Source organism: Panthera leo, chromosome A2 (genome assembly GCF_018350215.1).
Source record: "Panthera leo isolate Ple1 chromosome A2, P.leo_Ple1_pat1.1, whole genome shotgun sequence".
Lineage (NCBI taxonomy): Eukaryota > Metazoa > Chordata > Mammalia > Carnivora > Felidae > Panthera > Panthera leo.
This window is the reverse complement of record NC_056680.1, coordinates 152,371,403-152,388,182: the sequence shown is the minus strand read 5'-3', so window position 1 is coordinate 152,388,182 and position 16,780 is coordinate 152,371,403. Positions and strand designations below refer to the sequence as shown.

The 16,780-nt window shown below is 47.1% G+C and overlaps 1 protein-coding gene across 4 annotated transcripts in view; it reads left to right on the top strand.

The window, feature by feature from the left end:
- KIAA1549 (KIAA1549 ortholog) overlaps positions 1-16,780 on the top strand; it is a 135,922-nt gene that overhangs the window by 42,018 nt on the left and 77,124 nt on the right. For all 4 annotated transcript variants that reach the window (XR_006199058.1, XR_006199057.1, XM_042925976.1 and 1 more), the window contains 6 exons: positions 1,668-4,334; positions 8,759-8,847; positions 9,942-10,119; positions 11,596-11,726; positions 14,112-14,295; positions 15,526-15,585. Coding sequence is in view for 2 of the 4 variants with exons in the window: in XM_042925976.1 (XP_042781910.1) it covers positions 1,668-4,334; positions 8,759-8,847; positions 9,942-10,119; positions 11,596-11,726; positions 14,112-14,295; positions 15,526-15,585 (3,309 nt within the window). In the remaining 2 variants the exon portion in view is untranslated. The remainder of the gene's footprint in view (positions 1-1,667; positions 4,335-8,758; positions 8,848-9,941; positions 10,120-11,595; positions 11,727-14,111; positions 14,296-15,525; positions 15,586-16,780) is intronic.

The window sequence follows — 16,780 nt, the reverse complement described above, 5'->3', positions numbered from 1 at the left end:
GTTTTTTACCTGTTCAGACCCAACACTCGTCCCTTATTCCCCCGTGTTCTAAGTGTCCCTCTATCTGAGGCTCTCTGGTCCAGTGTCCCTCTCTCCAGTGACTGCAGTGCTTGATGACTACTCCAGCTCCTCCTTTGTTCCTGTGTATGGCACACGTCCCTTATCGCCTTGCAGGCTCATCTAGTCACGTAAAAAGATGTTTTCGGACATTTAGTAAGCATAATTCAGCGTTATGATGTGAGAAGACATCGAGATCTCCAGTCTGCCCTAGTGCCAGGAATAGAACAGAAACAATTTACTTCAAGAAATAAAATAAAAAGGTCAAGTTCAAGATTGTCTCTAAACGATTCACACACTCACGTTCTGATAGACTGTTTGGACAAGCAAGAGGAGGGTCTTGTTATGGGTCATGATAGCTGCTCAGTCCTCAGCCTGTGCTTCAGTGGACATACCATGTGCTCTTGGCCTTCATTAGGGGCCTGGGCCAGTACATATCCTGCCTCTCTGTATCCAAATTATAGGTGGAGACACCTCAGCTACGTCCATGATCAAGACAGCTGTCACAAGGGTAAAGAATACAAAAGTTTTGAGAGGAAGATAGGATGTTGTGGGCACATAACAGAACTTGGTTCTCAGACACCCTTCCTTCCTTCCTTCCTTCCTTCCTTCCTTCCTTCCTTCCTGCATTCATTCATTCATTCATTCATTTAGCACACATGTATTGAGCTCTGACTATATGTCAGTCACTGTGCTAGGCACTGGGAAGGCAGATCAACTGTCCTTGTCTTCAGGAAGCTCGCAGTGTAATGAGCAGACCGTTCATTTCAGTGAGGCCTGCTAAGGGATACGACAGGTAGGAAGCCTTGGGAGAGGCACTCACTCCACTTTAGAGCATTGAAGGAGGAGGCGGTATCTGTGTTGCATCTGCAGGGCCAGTAGGAATAATCCCGGTGGAGAGCCGGGGAAGGGTATCCCAGGCAGAGGGACAAGAATGTGCAGAATCCCTAAGCCAGAGGGAGTTTGGATGGGCCAGAGCGTAGTCAGGAAGGTGTGAGAGTGGAACAGGGAATGATGGGAGCCGAGCCTGGAGGGAGTCTGGGGCCTTGGTGTGGGTGGCCCTAAACTAGGATCTTTTGAACTCTCTTACCTGTGTAGAGAGTGATGCTTTCAGGGTTCTCGTGTTCATTTCTCTTGAGAGCCGGCTCTTGTGGAAGAGAAGGAATGTGGGCTTGGAATTCAAGGCAGGCTTCTCTTGAGGTTCTCACTCCACCTCTGTCTGGGTGGTCATGTAATTGATTTAGTTACTTTCTCTCATCTCTCTTTCTTGTGTGATAAATGAGACAGAATGGACCACACAGCCTCCTAAGACCTCCTCCATTTCCGGTATTCTGTGGTGTCGTTTGAAAGTAAGAGAAAAAATGGCAGGATCTGCTTCCACACAAGCTGAGGTGAAGGTGGTGCTCACATTGATGAATATTTGTGGATATTACCCTGACGGTTGTTCTGGCAATTTCTGGCTCCCAATTAGCTGTTTTACTTCCAACTGTGAATTGCACATATTCGTAGTCGAGTGGATATTTGTTCAATGAATAAATTCTTACATCTGAAACAAAGCGTTAGCAGTATGGCTTTGATTGCAACTAACCCAGCTTTTATTCTCTCTGTAGATGAGCTCTTTCTGGAACAGCACAACCTCTCTCTATCCTCCGTGGAGCTCACGATGAAGAAAAGCACCGTGCACAGCACTGCACATGTGGCCTTAACAGAAACTGCTCCAGGGTCCCAGCAAAGCCCTTCTCTCCAGGTCACGTCATCTCCATCTGCCACTATTTTTGATACAGTCTTTTTAAACCCAGGAACACTGACCCAAAGTATGGCAGATCACAGCATCCTTGTGGCCAATTATGTGTCGATGACGAGCAGTGAGGTGGTCAGAGATGATGATGAAATGGATAACTTTTTGCCGGAAACTCCCTGGGCCACTTCGCGCGCGGTTTCTCCGCTCCAGCATCTCCCGGTCAGCCCGCCAGTGCTGACTCCCTCTTTGCCCATTATTTCTTTCCAGGATGAGCAAATGACGTCAGCCTGGCAAAACACAGTGCCACAGCCAACAACGTATGCCGAAGCCGCCAGTCATTTCAGTGCTTTTTGGTCAGCCTTTTCCACTTCTGAGGGCATACTGCCGCGTCCCAGTAGGAATTTGGTGCTTTATCCTACTGACACTTACGGGCACTCAGCAAGCAGGACTTTGCCGGAGATCGCGGCTTCAGGAACAGAGGATGGAGAAACCCTTCCTTCTGGCTCTCTGGCCGCACAGCCTCCCCTGTCAGGCAGTGGCATCCCTCCACAGGCTTTTCCCTCCTGGGACGAGGTCTCCCCACCTCCGGAGGATGTTCTGGCCACAGGCACGGACACATACCCCGACATGCCCACGGCTCTGAGTCGCAGTCTAGAAGAAACCATCTTCCCCAGAACAGACCCCGCTGCGAGTCTGGCACAGACAGCCCTTGCCTGTGGCCGCGGCCGTACAAAGTCGACTTTGTTCTCATCTCTCGCGCTTGTGTCCTTTTCTACTCGGCCAGCGGATGTTTCTCATAACCCCTTTCTTCCTGGCAGCGCCAGGGAAGCGTCAGGGTTGCCTGGCGAGTCAGGGGTCCTGAGGCCCGTGGACGACACTCACGTCCCGAGCCCGGCGGCTTCGTTCAGGCCGTACACGTGGTGCGTGTCCTGCGCCGTGGCGTCGCCTCGGCACGTTGCATCAGCGAGCGTGGTGGAGAAAGACGTCGGATCAGGGGATGGTGCCCTGACGGTGACCACGCTGGGAGTGAGCAGCCTCTCTCCGCCGAGCAGCAGCGTAGCGGACTTCCCTGAATTTGAAGACGATCCCCAGGAATTTAATACACTTTTCCCCTCGCGACCGGTCATTCCGCTTTCTTCTCCATCCGCGGGCGTCTCAGGAGCCAGCGTCGGTCTTTCGGCCGACGTGGGTACGGGGAGCGTTGGGACCACTCAAGCGGATCCTTCCCGCGGCCGCCTCTCTGTGCCACTGTCACCCGATACTGCCACTCTGGGCTCCTCCTCTGTCCCCGAAAGCCCGGGAACGCCGTCCGGCGTGACAGCCGTGTTTCCCTCGCTCCTCGGCAGCGTGCTCCCTGACTCGGGCACAGCAAACCCAAACACGCCGTCGCCCGCTAGCGCAGACCAAGGTCCTTTTATGTCTTCTACTCGGGGATCGTCAGTAGAGCCTTCACTCTCCCTCGACTGGGAGCCTGGCAGCTCTTCCCAACATGCCACCGGCCTCGGTCTGGATTCCGCATCCAGTTTTTTCTCAACTCCACCCCTGGAATCCAGCAGTTGGGTGTCCCCATCTTCAGAAACACTTGCCTCTCCGTCTTCAGGGACATCGAGTGATGCGTCGGCCTTCATTGCTCAGGCGTTTTCTTCCTTGGTTGAGACACTCCCGTTGTCCGACTCTGTCGATTTGGAGGCCCCTCCGCTTTCCGTTCCTAATCCCACGAGCTCTGAATTTTCGCGGCTCTGGCCAAGTTCAGACCTCCTTTCAAATACATTCACTTTTCTTCCTGGTTACTCTGAAATGCCCCTACTCTCCAGCTTCCCTTCGGGTTCTCTCAAGGTCTCTGAGGCGTCCACGGTTTCGCTGACCGGTCCCGAAGCTCATTTTACCTCAGCCCTCACTGAAACTACCTCCTATCTTGAGTGGTCACTCATTGCCCATGAATCGGCGGTCACCACCCTGGCGCCCTCCAGTTCTGAGCCCACCCTCGACATTTTGACTGTTGGGACTCACTCCGCATCACCTCTGACTGCTTCTCGTACAACCCCCGTTGTCGTGGAGGCTTCCCTCTTTCCAACCCCGCTACCTTCCGGCGACGGTGTCAGTGCTTCGGACGGTCACACGTCGGTCTTCCCCTCTTTCTCCAAAGTCATTCCCGGCACTACGCTCCCGGTCACCGACGTGTACCTGTCGTCAGCCTCCTCATTTGTTTCTGAGGCGAGCCCCTCACCTCTTCCAACAGAGCCAGTCCCCGTGGGCCCGTCGTTCACACCCACAGACTTGCCAGTGCTTGCCTCCACTGATCCGAGCACCCCCACCGCCGGTGCTGCCCCTGGGGATACCGTGGACGGCAGCACCCTGAGCAGCAGAACCGCGAGTCGGAATCCCCACGAGAGCAGCTCTGTGCACCCCCCACCATCCCTTCATCCCGTGCCCACCTCCACTTCTGAAGCAGCGGTTCATAGTCCAGCACTGGTCACCACCAAGCCGCCGTATGTGTGTGATATTACGGTTCCCGATGCCTATCTGATCACAACCGGTAAGGCCCTGTTTCAAGTCACTTCTCTTGGTCGGGGCGATCTCTCTTCGGTGCTTGGATGGAATGTTCCAAGACACGGCATCCTGGGAAAGAGCACGGGCTTCGGGCCCGGAGAGCTCTTGGGCAGTAGCCCTCACTCCTTCGCCTTTCTCCTGTGAGTTCTCTGGACACTTAACGAGTCTCTCTACACCTCGGTTTCCTCCACTATTAAACGAGGACGATCATGGCACGTACTGCATTGGGTTATTAAAGATTTAAATGCATCACTGCATATAAAATACTTAACCTAGCGTTTGGCACGTAAGAAACACCCACAGAGTACTGCATGTTCGTTAATAGTAGCAGTAAGAAAAATAAAAGATTTAAACGACCATAGAAACATCTGTTAGGATCTTTGTCTTTGAAACTCATAACCCAGTGCACACGTAGTTGGTGTCGTGAAAACAAAAACCTTCAGGTGTGGGTCGAACAGTTAGTTGGGCAAATGTGTAAGGGCAGCCGCTGTAATTTCTTCCTCATTTATTATTCTCTTCCTTAAGGGGGCCGCTGTGCTCTTACATGTTCCTGGAAATGTCATTTGGATCCTGAGAATCCAAGAATGAAACAGAGAGCGGCCCCGTGTCCGCTGATCTCGGTCCACAGACTTTTATCTCTGCCCCTTGTCCACAGCCTGAGTGATTAGCTTCAAGCAGACGCTTCCCCCGCATCTGCCCCACTGCTGTAGTCGCACGAAATCGGAGAGAACAGGGAAAGGTGGGGTGAGGAAGGAGGAGATCACGTCAGTGAGGTGAACCATGTATCCTCTGCTCATCATGGCGGAGACACCATCCTCTGAGATGGTGGGAGCAGCTGAAGCCTGTGCTCTCCTAACTCCCTCCCTCTCCCAAACAAGGAAGTATTTGTGAATTCACGTGACAAATAATTATTGAGCACTCAGCATGCGTGAGGTGTCTTTAGAAGGTTTAAGTGTTATCTAGATGAATGACGTGGTTCTGACCTTCAAGGAGCTTAGATTCTAGCAGGGTGGACACGAGCCGTGTTTTCTTGGTGGCTGTGATAAGAATGGTTGAAGCTGTTCAAGAAGAGTTCTAAAAGGGTGGCCCTGGGATGATGAGGGATGGGTTTGGAAGGATGTGAATTGGACTGACATACTCAAGAAGGCTGTCGTCTGGAGATGGAAGAAAGTGTCCTCATGGTGGAGGGTGTGAGCACAGGTGGAGAGGTCAGACAGCCCAAGGAGGTTCAGCTTGGCAGGTAATTAGGCTGTGCAGTGGGAGGAGGAGGTAATTATGCTAGGAAATGAGGTTGGGGCAGGTGATAAACGTTCATCTAGGGGATAACAGTAGTCCCGATGAGAGAGAAGAGTTTCTTATAGACGTGATACTTTTTCTGCCTTTCTACAAAACTATTTCATATGGTCCGCTACAAGAAGCTCATTGAAAGAGCTACTGAAAGCTTCTTTATTTCTTGAATTCCATGACATTTATTGATACTTAGAGTTGCAGTGTGTCCTTTCAAATTAAAAAAAAAAATTGTTTTCAATGTTTATTTTTTGAGAGACAGAGCGTGAGGGGAGGAGGGGGAGAGAGAGAGAGGGAGACGTACAGTCCGAAGCAGGCTCCAGGCTCCGAGCTGTCAGCACAGAGTCCGGCACAGGGCTCGAACTCATAAACTGTGTGAGATCGCGACCTGAACCGAAGTCGGACACTTAACTGACTGAGCCACCCAGGCGACCCTCAAATTTTTCTACAAATAATGAGAAACCATTTTAGAAGTGTCTCTTAAGGATATCATATATAGAATGGATTAACTTTCATATAGGACATACAGTTAATGGATTTGGCATCCTTTGTTAGGGATTGTGTATTTTTTAATAGCCTTTGGGGTAAACTTGACCCACTGTAAATGTACCCATCAGCAGTTTTAGTAAATGTGTAGAGTTGTGCATAGGTACCCAGGCTGTTGCATTATGGGTTTTTTGCTACGTTGTATTAAAAAAAATTTTTTTAATGTTTGTTTATTTTTAAGAGACAGAGCACGAGTGGGGGAGGGGCAGAGAGAGAAGGAGACACAGAATCGGAAGCAGGCTCCAAGCTCTGAGCTGTCATCACAGAACCAGAGGCGGGGCTTGAACTGGAGGGGCTCGAACTCAGGAGTTATGAGCTCATGACCTGAGCCGAAGTCAGACGCTCAGTCGACTGAGCCACCCAGGCGCCCCTGCATTGTATTTTTAAATGGAAACAAATGCTATCTTTGACCCATAAGAAGGATCACTTCGTGTAGAATCCTCATTTAGATTTGGCCTTGGTTTCTTTTAGGTAATTACTTAAAAGAGAGAGAGGGTTGGGGTGAGTACTTGTCCTCTCAAAGGGTTCTTTTTATGGAGTTCTGTAGTAAAAGTAAGAACACTCTGTCGATCCTTAGTGGACTCTCGGGAGAGTACTTGACTGGATGTATCTTCTTCTTTTTTATTTTTTTATTTTTTTGAGTTTATTTATTTTGAAAGAGAGAGAGAGCAAGGGAGGGGCAGACAGAGATGGAGAGAGAGAATCCCAAGCAGGCTCTGTGTTGTCAGTACAGAGCCGGATGAGGGGCTTGAGCTGAGGAACTGGGAGATAATGATCTGAGCTGAAACCAAGAGCCTGGGACTTAACTGACTGTGCGACTCAGGTGCCCCCGACGGCATGTATCTTTTAAGGGGTGAGGCTGTGCTTCCCATTCAGGACCTGTCAGACCCTGGCCACCCCTTTTGCCTCTCTTGGCCTAAATTAGATCTTTGGAGAAACTGTGAGATATATGTTGCCGACGATCCTTTTCCCCCAAAGACTCCTACACGTATAACCTGATGTTACAGTTTTAGGTCTTACCCAGATTAACCAGAGAAGGTGGAGTTGATCATGGTGGGCCGTGTGGACTATTCAGAGTAATATTTGGATGGTTCTCCCGAGTGATACCTTTATTTATTTAAAAAAATTTTTTTGTTTAATGTTTTTATTTATTTTTGAGACAGAGCATGAGCAGGGGAGGGGCAAAGAGAGAGGGACACACAGAATCCAAGGCAGGCTTCAGGATCTGAGCTGTCAGCACAGAGCCCGACATGGGGCTCGAACTCACAGACTGTGAGACCATGACCTGAGCTGAAGTCGACTGCTTAACTGACGGAGCCACCCAAGTGTCCCCCCGAGTGATACCTTTAGATGGGGCTATGTACGATGTGTGCTTCCTCGTGTCCTCTTTTGGGTTTATCTGTCACTGATTTTCCATTCTGTCTCTACATTCCCCAAGTTCAGCTTTTCAGATCTTTCCTCCCTCCTTCCCTCTCTCCATTCCTCCGTGCCTCCGTCCCTCCCTTCCTTCCTTCTTCCTTTCATTTGCTTTTTTCCTTCCTACTCATTTTTGTCTTTCCCTTTAAAATCAGTGTTGCAGTCTAGTCCTCCTGGAGCCCATGCAGGCCAGGCCAAGCTGGCCATTGGTGTCACTCAGCAAGGCAGTCAGGGGGTCTGGATTTGTTCTCCTGGTCTCATGAACTCTCCTTTTTCCTATCAAAAGTTACTGATCAGTAGAGAAAACAATCAAATGTAACTTAAACGCTTGGGTTTTTTCAAAGAATGAAAGATACAGCATGATTCTGTCTCTAGTTTTAAAAACTTAGACTAGGGAAGAGGGAAACTGAATCATAATTTCAAATGTATTTAGATTCTGCATTATGAGAAGTTAATGGAAGAGGAAAGAAAAAATGGGGAAGAGAAGGGGGAGCAGGACATGTTTCCAAACCCCGAGAAAGAGGCTTACTTATTACAGATTTTAAAATAGAATTTCTTAGATGTGAAAGGAGAGTTAAATATAGCTAGACTGTGTTATAAGAAATATTTTACTTCCTACATAAAATTTTAATACATGGGAATTGTGAACATCTTTTCCCCCATTACTAGTGAAACCCCTTCACTTCCCATGTTGAAAAGCTGGGGTAGGAGACCTCGTTTTATAGTGGAAGAGGTCATCTAGTTTTGTTGAGTAACATCTTAAGGCCTTTTAAAATATTCCTGCTGAGCGTTTTTAAAACTTGGTGTTTTACCATTAGGGACATAGCCAAGAGAAAAACCTACTATTTGCCCAGTCGACAATGAGAACTCTGTGTTCTTTGTTCCCTGGCGGGGCCCCAGCCACTGATCCCTGGTCTCAGCCCCTGGGGCAGAGACAGTCGAGGGTTTTCTTAGTGTGGTGAGCACGGTTTACCTGGTAGCCTCAAGATCCGCTGCTGTTCCTCTGTTCTTCCTAGTCTGGGCCTTATTTTAAAAAATGGTTCTGGGCCCTGCTGTCGCAGTTTGGCACAGCATGGGCTCTGCCTTGGGGACCAGAAGTGTGATGCCCACAGTATTCATAATGAAACTGATGTGCATTTGGTGGTCGGCTTTGCCTTGCAGTGCTGGCCCGGAGAGCCGTGCAGGAGTACATCATTACGTCCATCAAAGAGGTGTTGAGGATCCACTTCAACCGTGCTGTGGAGCTCAAGGTGGGTCCCTGTGGCCCTGGAGCCCAGGTTAACGGCACCTCTCCGTCCTAGCACGCGCTTTCCTCTCCCCCCTCCTCCTGTTGGTGAACACTTGCTCCTGCTTTGGCTAGCCATTCAAACGTCACTTTATCGGGGAAGCCCTGATCTCATGTGAGGCCAGGTGTAGTCCACTGGAGAGATGTGTTGGCAGAATTGGAGGAAAAAGTCTCTAAGACCAGAGATGGGGATGATGATGTGATACTTTTGCGCCCCTCGATTTACGTAAAAGGACTTGGATTAGAATTTGAATTAGATGTTAAAATGAGCGCATATGCATATATCTGTACACTCAGTGAGATAGATGTAGATCTCCGTACGTTTTACAGTGGCCCCTGTGCTCATACCTCCTGTCCTGTGGTGAGGTCAGAGAGCCACGCTGCAGACCTGCACCATCCTGAACAGAGCCACGAGCCACACGTGGTTCCCGAGCACGTGACATTTGGGCTTGTCTGAATCGAGATGCGCTGTCAGTCCAAAATTTACACAGGATTTCAAAGACGAGTGAAGAAAGAAACGTAAACTATCTCACCAGTGATTTTTTAGGTTGACCACATATTGAAATGTCATTTCAGATATATTGGGTGAAGTAAAATTCATTTCACCTGTTCTTTTTATGTTGTTTAATGTGGCTACTAGAAATTTCAAAGCTGAGTTTGTGGCTCATGGATGTCTTTTGGCTAGCACTGCTCAACAGAATAAGGGCTCCTTTATATGTGGATTAAATGCGACAACTTTGAAGTTCACCTTGTAAAATACAACCTGGAATTCTCCATAACTCATTATTCAGTTCATATTATTGGCTGCTCTTCTTTTTTGCTGTCTTTGCTCTTACAATTTTATGCTGTTTTTGAGAAGGTCGGCAGGTCTGTAAAAGGGAAAACTAAAATAAAATTTTGATGACCTTTGCAGCCCTCCCCCTTCATTTAAAGCTCCCCATTTACTTTTCACCTTACTTACTCTGTTATTTTTCTACTTTGTACAACTTCCTTTAATTCTGAGTTACAGTACTCTCAAATTTGATAATTATTGTCTTTTGTATTTTTAAATTTTCATAGGTTTATGAACTGTTCGCTGACTTCACTTTCCTGGTAACATCTGGGCCTTTTGTTTACACGGCGATATCAGTCATAAATGTACTTATAAACAGTAAACTTGTACGTGACCAAACTCCTTTAATCTTGGCTGTGAAACCTTCCTTCCTTGTGCCAGAGTCCAGGTTCCAAGTGCACACAGGTGAGAAAACTGAGCATAGTTGTTTTGATTTGTCAATAAAATGTCACTGTATTTTTTATGTTTTTCAAATATTGGGGGAGGACTTAAAAAAATTTCTTTAAAATTATGGGGGTGGGAGGGAGGGGGAAGTGGGTGATGGGCATTGAGGAGGGCACCTGTTGGGATGAGCACTGGGTGTTGTGTGGAAACCAGTTTGACAATAAATTTCATATTAAAAAAAATAAAATAAAAAAAACACGTTGTAATTATGGAAAATTTCCAGCAGATGTGAAAGTACACAGAATAGTTGAATGAGCCCCCCATGTATTCCTCATATGGCTTCAGCAAATTTCAACTCCTAAGTCAGTCTTGTTACATCTATGTGCCCTCCTCTCACATTATTTTGAAATGGCACCATGTCATCTCCCTCATAAAGCCCATGCTTCTAAGAGACAAAGACCTTTAAAAAAAAAATTCATGGGGCGCCTGGGTCGCTCAGTCAGTTAAGCATCTGACTTCGGCTCAGGTCATGATCTCGTGGTTCATGGGTTCAAGCCCTGCGTCGGGCTCTGTACTGACAGCTCAGAGCCTGGAGCCTGCTTCGGATTCTGTGTCTCCCTCTGTCTCTGCTCCTCTCCCACGCACGCTTTGTCTCTCTCTCTCTCTTTCAAAAATAAACATTAAAAAATTAAAAAAAAATAAAAGTCATTATATTTTTACGTAAGCTCCATGCCCAGTGTGGGGCTTGAACTCACAACCCTGAGATCAAGAGTTGTGTGCTCTACCGACTGAGCCATCCAGGTGCCCTAAGAGATGAGGACTATTAATACACGCCACACACATCCGCACTTGAAAAATTATCGATGTGTTCCCAGTTTTGTTTCATCTATCCCCACAGTGTTTTTTTGGAGGAGTTGAGTGTTTTAAAGTAATACCACATATCCTGTCATTTCACCTGTAACTATGTAAGATTTCACATTTCATATTTGGAATGTTTTGGTCGGTTGAATCTTTTGATGCTGATTGTTTTTCCATTAAAAAAATTTTTTTTTTAATGTTTTATTCATTTTTGAGACAGAGAGAGACAGAGCATGAACAGGGGAGGGTCAGAGAGAGAGGGAGACACAGAATCTGAAACAGGCTCTAGGCTCTGAGCTGTCAGCACAGAGCCTGACGCAGGGCTCGAACTCACGGACCGCGAGATCATGACCTGAGCCGAAGTTGGATGCTCAACCGACTGAGCCACCCACGCGCCCCTGTTTTTCCATTTTAAAATGATACGAGCCACCTTCACATCGTATATATATATATATATGCTTGGTGCAGAGGCAGCCCTCTTAGGTTTCCGTGCTACCATACCCATCAGTGATACCTCTTAGTACTTCATCCCGTGCTATGGATGTGTTAGTTGAGCTAGATAGTATTTTTCCCATCCTCATTCGTCAATACTAAAGCAATGCCTGGTTCGTGGGCCTGTGATTGCTTTCCTTCTCTCAGTACTTCAGTTTGTGCCTCAGAGTGTGGATACTGGCTTGTGCAGCTTCACCCAGCGCATCGAGAAAGGCCTGATGATAGCTCTTTCAGAAGTGAGCAAACACCACCAGGGGACGCATAACCTCACTGTGCAGGTGAGAATAGCGCGGGATGCAGAACAAGGTGCTTTGTCCTTGGAAGACGAACTAGCTTCACATGTTTCGTTTAGGCCATAATGCACTCTTCCTCATTTCCTCTCTTAGAAGAGGTTCTGTTCACATGAATCAAGGTTGATCTCTTTCCAGGGCCCTGAGTTCACATGGCGTGAGTAGGCTAGGCATATTTGAAGATTATAGAGTAACAGGATAACTAGGGAGCTCAAATGTGGCGAGCTAGAGAGAGATGAGCATATGCCAGAAATTCTAGAATGTTCTAAGAAGGAATGGTATCAACCTAAATGCCTAAATACACTAGCATTTCACTTTGTGGAATACCATGAAATGTAGCACTTCACTCTAAAAACAGAGAATATAGCCACGAATTAAAGAACAGGCTTTGGGGACGCCTGGGTGGCTCAGTCAGTTAAGCAGCCGACATTGGCTCGGGTCATGATCTCATGGTCCTTGAGTTTGAGCCGTGTATTGGGCTCTGTGCTGACAGCTCAGAGCCTGGAGCCTGCTTTGGATTCTGTGTCTCCCTCTTTCTCTGCCCCTCACCAGCTCACACTGTCTCTCTCTCTCTCTCAAAAATAAATAAATGTTAAAAAAAAAAAAACCCAGCAAAACAGGCTTTGTATGTATTGTATGGAAACTGCTAATGTTTTTATATTTCTTTGATATTTTTCTCCACATTCTTTTTTCTCTCTTTCTATGGCTTACACATTTTTTACAGGTTATTTATTTATTTTGAGAGAGAGAATGTGTGTAAGAGAGAGAGATTGAAAGAGAGAGGGAATCTCAAGTAGGCTCCACACTGTCAGTGCAGAGCCTGATGCAGGGCTCGAACTCACGAATTGTGAGATCATGACCTGAGCCAAAGTTGGACGCTTAACCGACTGAGCCACCAAGGCCCCTCTACAATTTATATTAAATAGATTTTGGTGTACCTGGATCCACCTTTCATATTTCTTATTTTTTCTTCTATGGTCCATCTCTTTTGAAAATTCCCTATTTTTACTGATTTTCTAAACTTTGTCCCCCGAAGTCATTAATTTCATCTTCAGCTGCATCCATCATGTTTTTCAGTCCCTCTGCTGAATTTTCTTTCAGCTATCCTTTGTTGTTGTTGTTCTTTGCTCCTTTTTCTTTGTGGCTTCTCCTGCAAAGATGCAGGATTACCTTGAATGAAGATGCCCTATCACCTGGAAAAGTCTCTGAGGAGATTACTGAGAATTTGCTAGAAGTTGCCTTCTGGTTCCCAAGTTGTCTCTGTTTTCTCTGCAGCTGTTGTTCTGTGTTGATCTTGTTCCTTCGCGTTCATGCTCCTAGTTTACTGTAAATATTTGGAGACCGTGGGTTGGTCGCCGTTAGAAGTGAAGAAGCAGGTTGTTGATTTTGGCCGCTCTCCCCTTCAGCTGTGGTGTCTGTGTCTGTATCCGCCCTGTCTCCTGCTGGGAGAATTCGCTGGAGCACCGGGTCGGGCAGAGTATGCCACTGCAGGTGGTGGGACAGACTGGGACCCCCGCCTCCCTGTAGGATAAGGATTCCTGGGGATGGAGTGCTTCGGTGTAATTTGGTGTAATTTGCACCGCAGCTCTGCTGCTTTTTTCCTTTTGTTTCCTTCTCTGTCTCTTGTGTGCATTGGGGTTATCGCAGTCTCGCTCCACCTTCTTGTTAGGGTCCAAACCCACAGTCTTTAAGCTTGCTCTGACGGGAAGATCCTTTCTGCCCAGGGAGCGGTTTTTTGGGCCGGTCAGGGTGAAGATGTGGCTGCCGCCAGCTCCTGTGTGTTGGCCTGTGTGTGGCAGTTAGAAAGGAAAGAAGAGGGAGAAAGTCAACTCGACTTCTTGGCACACGGGCTTTGATTAATTGTCCTGATTGTCTCCTCTGGTGACCGTTGCTGCAGAGCTCTCCTGGGGCAGCCAGCTCTTGGCTCCTGGGCTCCAGGCCTGTGTGTGGTTTGGGTCTCAGTTCCCTCAGTTCTGGCTTCTATCATGATGATCCCATCCTCTCTCCATCTTCCAGGAATTTGACAGAATCTCTGATTTTCTTCCATTCTCAGCCCTGTTGTGGGTTTACTCCCCTTTGTTCAGCTCTATTGTTATTTCACTGGGGATTTGGGGTGGGAGGGAGCGGGAGGGACTATAAATACTTGTGTTCAGTGCACCACTCAATGTAAAAAACATTTTCAGTAAACAGAATTTTAAGTATCGCAGACGGGAACCAGGTGGTGAAGCCAGTTCGTTCCTTTGAAAACGTTACCTCCTTCAAAAAAAAAAAAAAAAAAAAAATCAACGAGAGAAATGGTGAGGGAGAAATCACAGGCTTTTAGCCGAATGTTTTCCTTCCTTTTGGAAGCTCATCCCACCTTCCTTCTTTCAGATCTTGAATGTCACCATGGGTGCTTCCAGGCCCGCTCCTCGGCGGGGCCCGGTGAATATCGTCTTTGCGGTCAGAGGCGCGCAGGGGTTTTTGAACGGGACGGAAGTGAGCCAGCTGCTCAGGAACTTGAGCGTGGTGGAGTTCAGTTTCTACCTGGGATACCCAGTGCTCCAGATTGCTGAACGTGAGTACTGCCGTTGCCTGAATCCCTGGGGAAGTGACCACGGATATTTTCATTGCTGGACTTCTTCTTTTCACTTGAAATACTTGGCTGAAATCCAGACTATAAATCAGCTAAAATTGGAGCTTCTCAGAGTCAAGGCAGGGTCCCCAGAGCCCTCCTCACCCCCAGGCCTGGGTGTAGTATTGTCTTTTGAGAGTAACCTGGGCTGTTAAAGATGAGGACAGTTCTGGAAAAGGTGAAGCCCAGAGGCACAGAGAGCAGACCTATGGTTGCCAGGGGTGATGGGTGGGAGGAAAGCTAGACAGCAAGAGAGTAGCAGAAGGCAATTTTGGCGGGGGGCGGGGCTGATGTGCCTGTTCTGTTCTTTATGGTGGCGGTGGTTATGCAAGTTTGTGCGTTTGTCCAAAGCCATAAAACTGTATCCTAAAAAAGAGTAAAATTTACTGCGTGTACATGTAAAACTGAAAAAAAAAAAAAAAGGAATAATAAACAACACCAAACAATACCTTTCTTCCTGGCTGAAGCAGTTAGGTTCACAGTGCAAATGGAGTGGGGGTGGGGGTGGGGAAAACGTTTACTTCAAAAAAACAGCAGATTCCAGAGTTGAAGTCAGGCAAAAAAAAAAAACCACATCAAATTCTTTTTCAAAATGGAACAGCCAAATGGTCTAAGGACCTTTCTGTGTTTTAGTGTGCTGTTAATTAAATTAGAAAGAGTAACTTATCAAATGCAAGAGCAGGCAGGGAGAGAATTGTTCTTTACAAATAGCACCTTTCAGTTCTGTGCAGTGCAGATAGGGATAAAATAATAAGTATGTGGGACAGCCGGGGTGCCCTGGGACTATCCCAGGCAAGCCAGGACATAGGGACCCTGAGTCATTGCTGGGAAAGCCTAGGACCCTGGGGAACACAGTGTGAAAAACCATTGCTCTGGAACTATGAGATTTCAAGGGGACCTTGTGGGCGGGCTCTCTCTCTGAAGCACTGTCCACAGGGTCACTCAAACAAGTCTTCTATTTTGTTCTCTGTGTCTTTCTCCTGGAGACTCTCATGCTCAGAAACTGCATATTGTCTGTGCCTTCACACCAGTCTGGGATCTTGTTCTTCCATATTTTGTGCTCGGTAGTATAGGAAAGTGAGTGTGCTGTGACTTACCGTGTACTCCCTAGACTTACCTTTCTGATGGTTGCAAACCTGCTTTTTACAGATTTCCCTCCTTTTCTTTTTATAGCCTTCCAGTACCCACAGCTCAACTTATCCCAGCTGCTGAAGTCCTCTTGGGTGAGAACAGGTATATTTAACTTACATAATGTTTTGGAAACTGTAAGAATAAAAAAGTCTGTGCGGGCGTATTGAGCACGATACTGCCTTTCTTGTTTCCGAGTCCTAAATTCAGGGCATAATGTACCTTAAATTCCTGGCAAAGAATGAATGAGAAAGGAATTCGGATTCAGCTGTGGGAATGCGCCCCACTGAGTTATGGCACAAAAAGAACTGGCTTTCTTTAAAATCCATACGTCAGGTCCGGGGGAACGTCTATCAAGAATTGACTGTCTTCTGATCCAGAACAGGATGAGGTTCCAAAGCAAGGATTTCTTTTTTTCTAAAAAGCCTTATTTATTTGGTTGTAGGAGGATGAAAGCTTGGTGAGCAAGTAAGAAGCTTTTTTGTTTTGTTTTTGGTTTTTTTTTTTTTTTTTAAGAAGCTTTTTTAAAAGTTGTGTCGGCCTGGGTCAGATATTTATAGCTGTGGCATTGCAGATAAAGGCTTTCTAACTGGGTAATCAAAGTGTAAGACGTAGTTACACCCTCACTGTGCGCCCAGCATGTGAGCGGCACAGTAAGGAACTGGAAGCATGTACAGTGGTCATGGTCACAACTTATGGGTTCTCGATACCTGCAGACCCTCCTCGCTTCACATACAACAGCCCATGTAAAGCCTCTACCTCTTTGATAGTACAGTGGCACCATTTTCCAGATACTTTCCTTTTTATTTTACTTTTTTAGAGAGACAGAGAGCAAGAGACACATAGAGTCTCAAGCAGTCTCCAGGCTCTGAGCTGTCGGCACAGAGCCCAACGCAGGGCTCGAACCCACGAACTGTGACATCATGACCTGAGCTGAAGTCAGACATTTAACGGACTGAGCCACCCAGGCGCCCCTCCAGATAATTTTCAAAGCACTTAAGGGACTTGTCTGTGGTCCTGTCTCAGAGCAGATTTGAGCCAGTTCTGGTTGAAAAGCACAAGCCTTTTTCTCCTGTAATACGCCGACCAGCCCGTTATCTGTTCGATAATCTTGTTTATGGCAGATGGTTTAAGGCAGGCACCCTTCTCTCTTGGGTCAGTTTACGAGTCTAAGTCTTGAGTCAAGATAACATATGAACTCAGACCATTTCCAGAAGTTTTGAAATAAGTGCAAATAAAATGTTTGGTCTTGTGTGGGAGTTCTTAGCTCCAAAGCTCTTCCACTGCTGAGTTCCTGGGA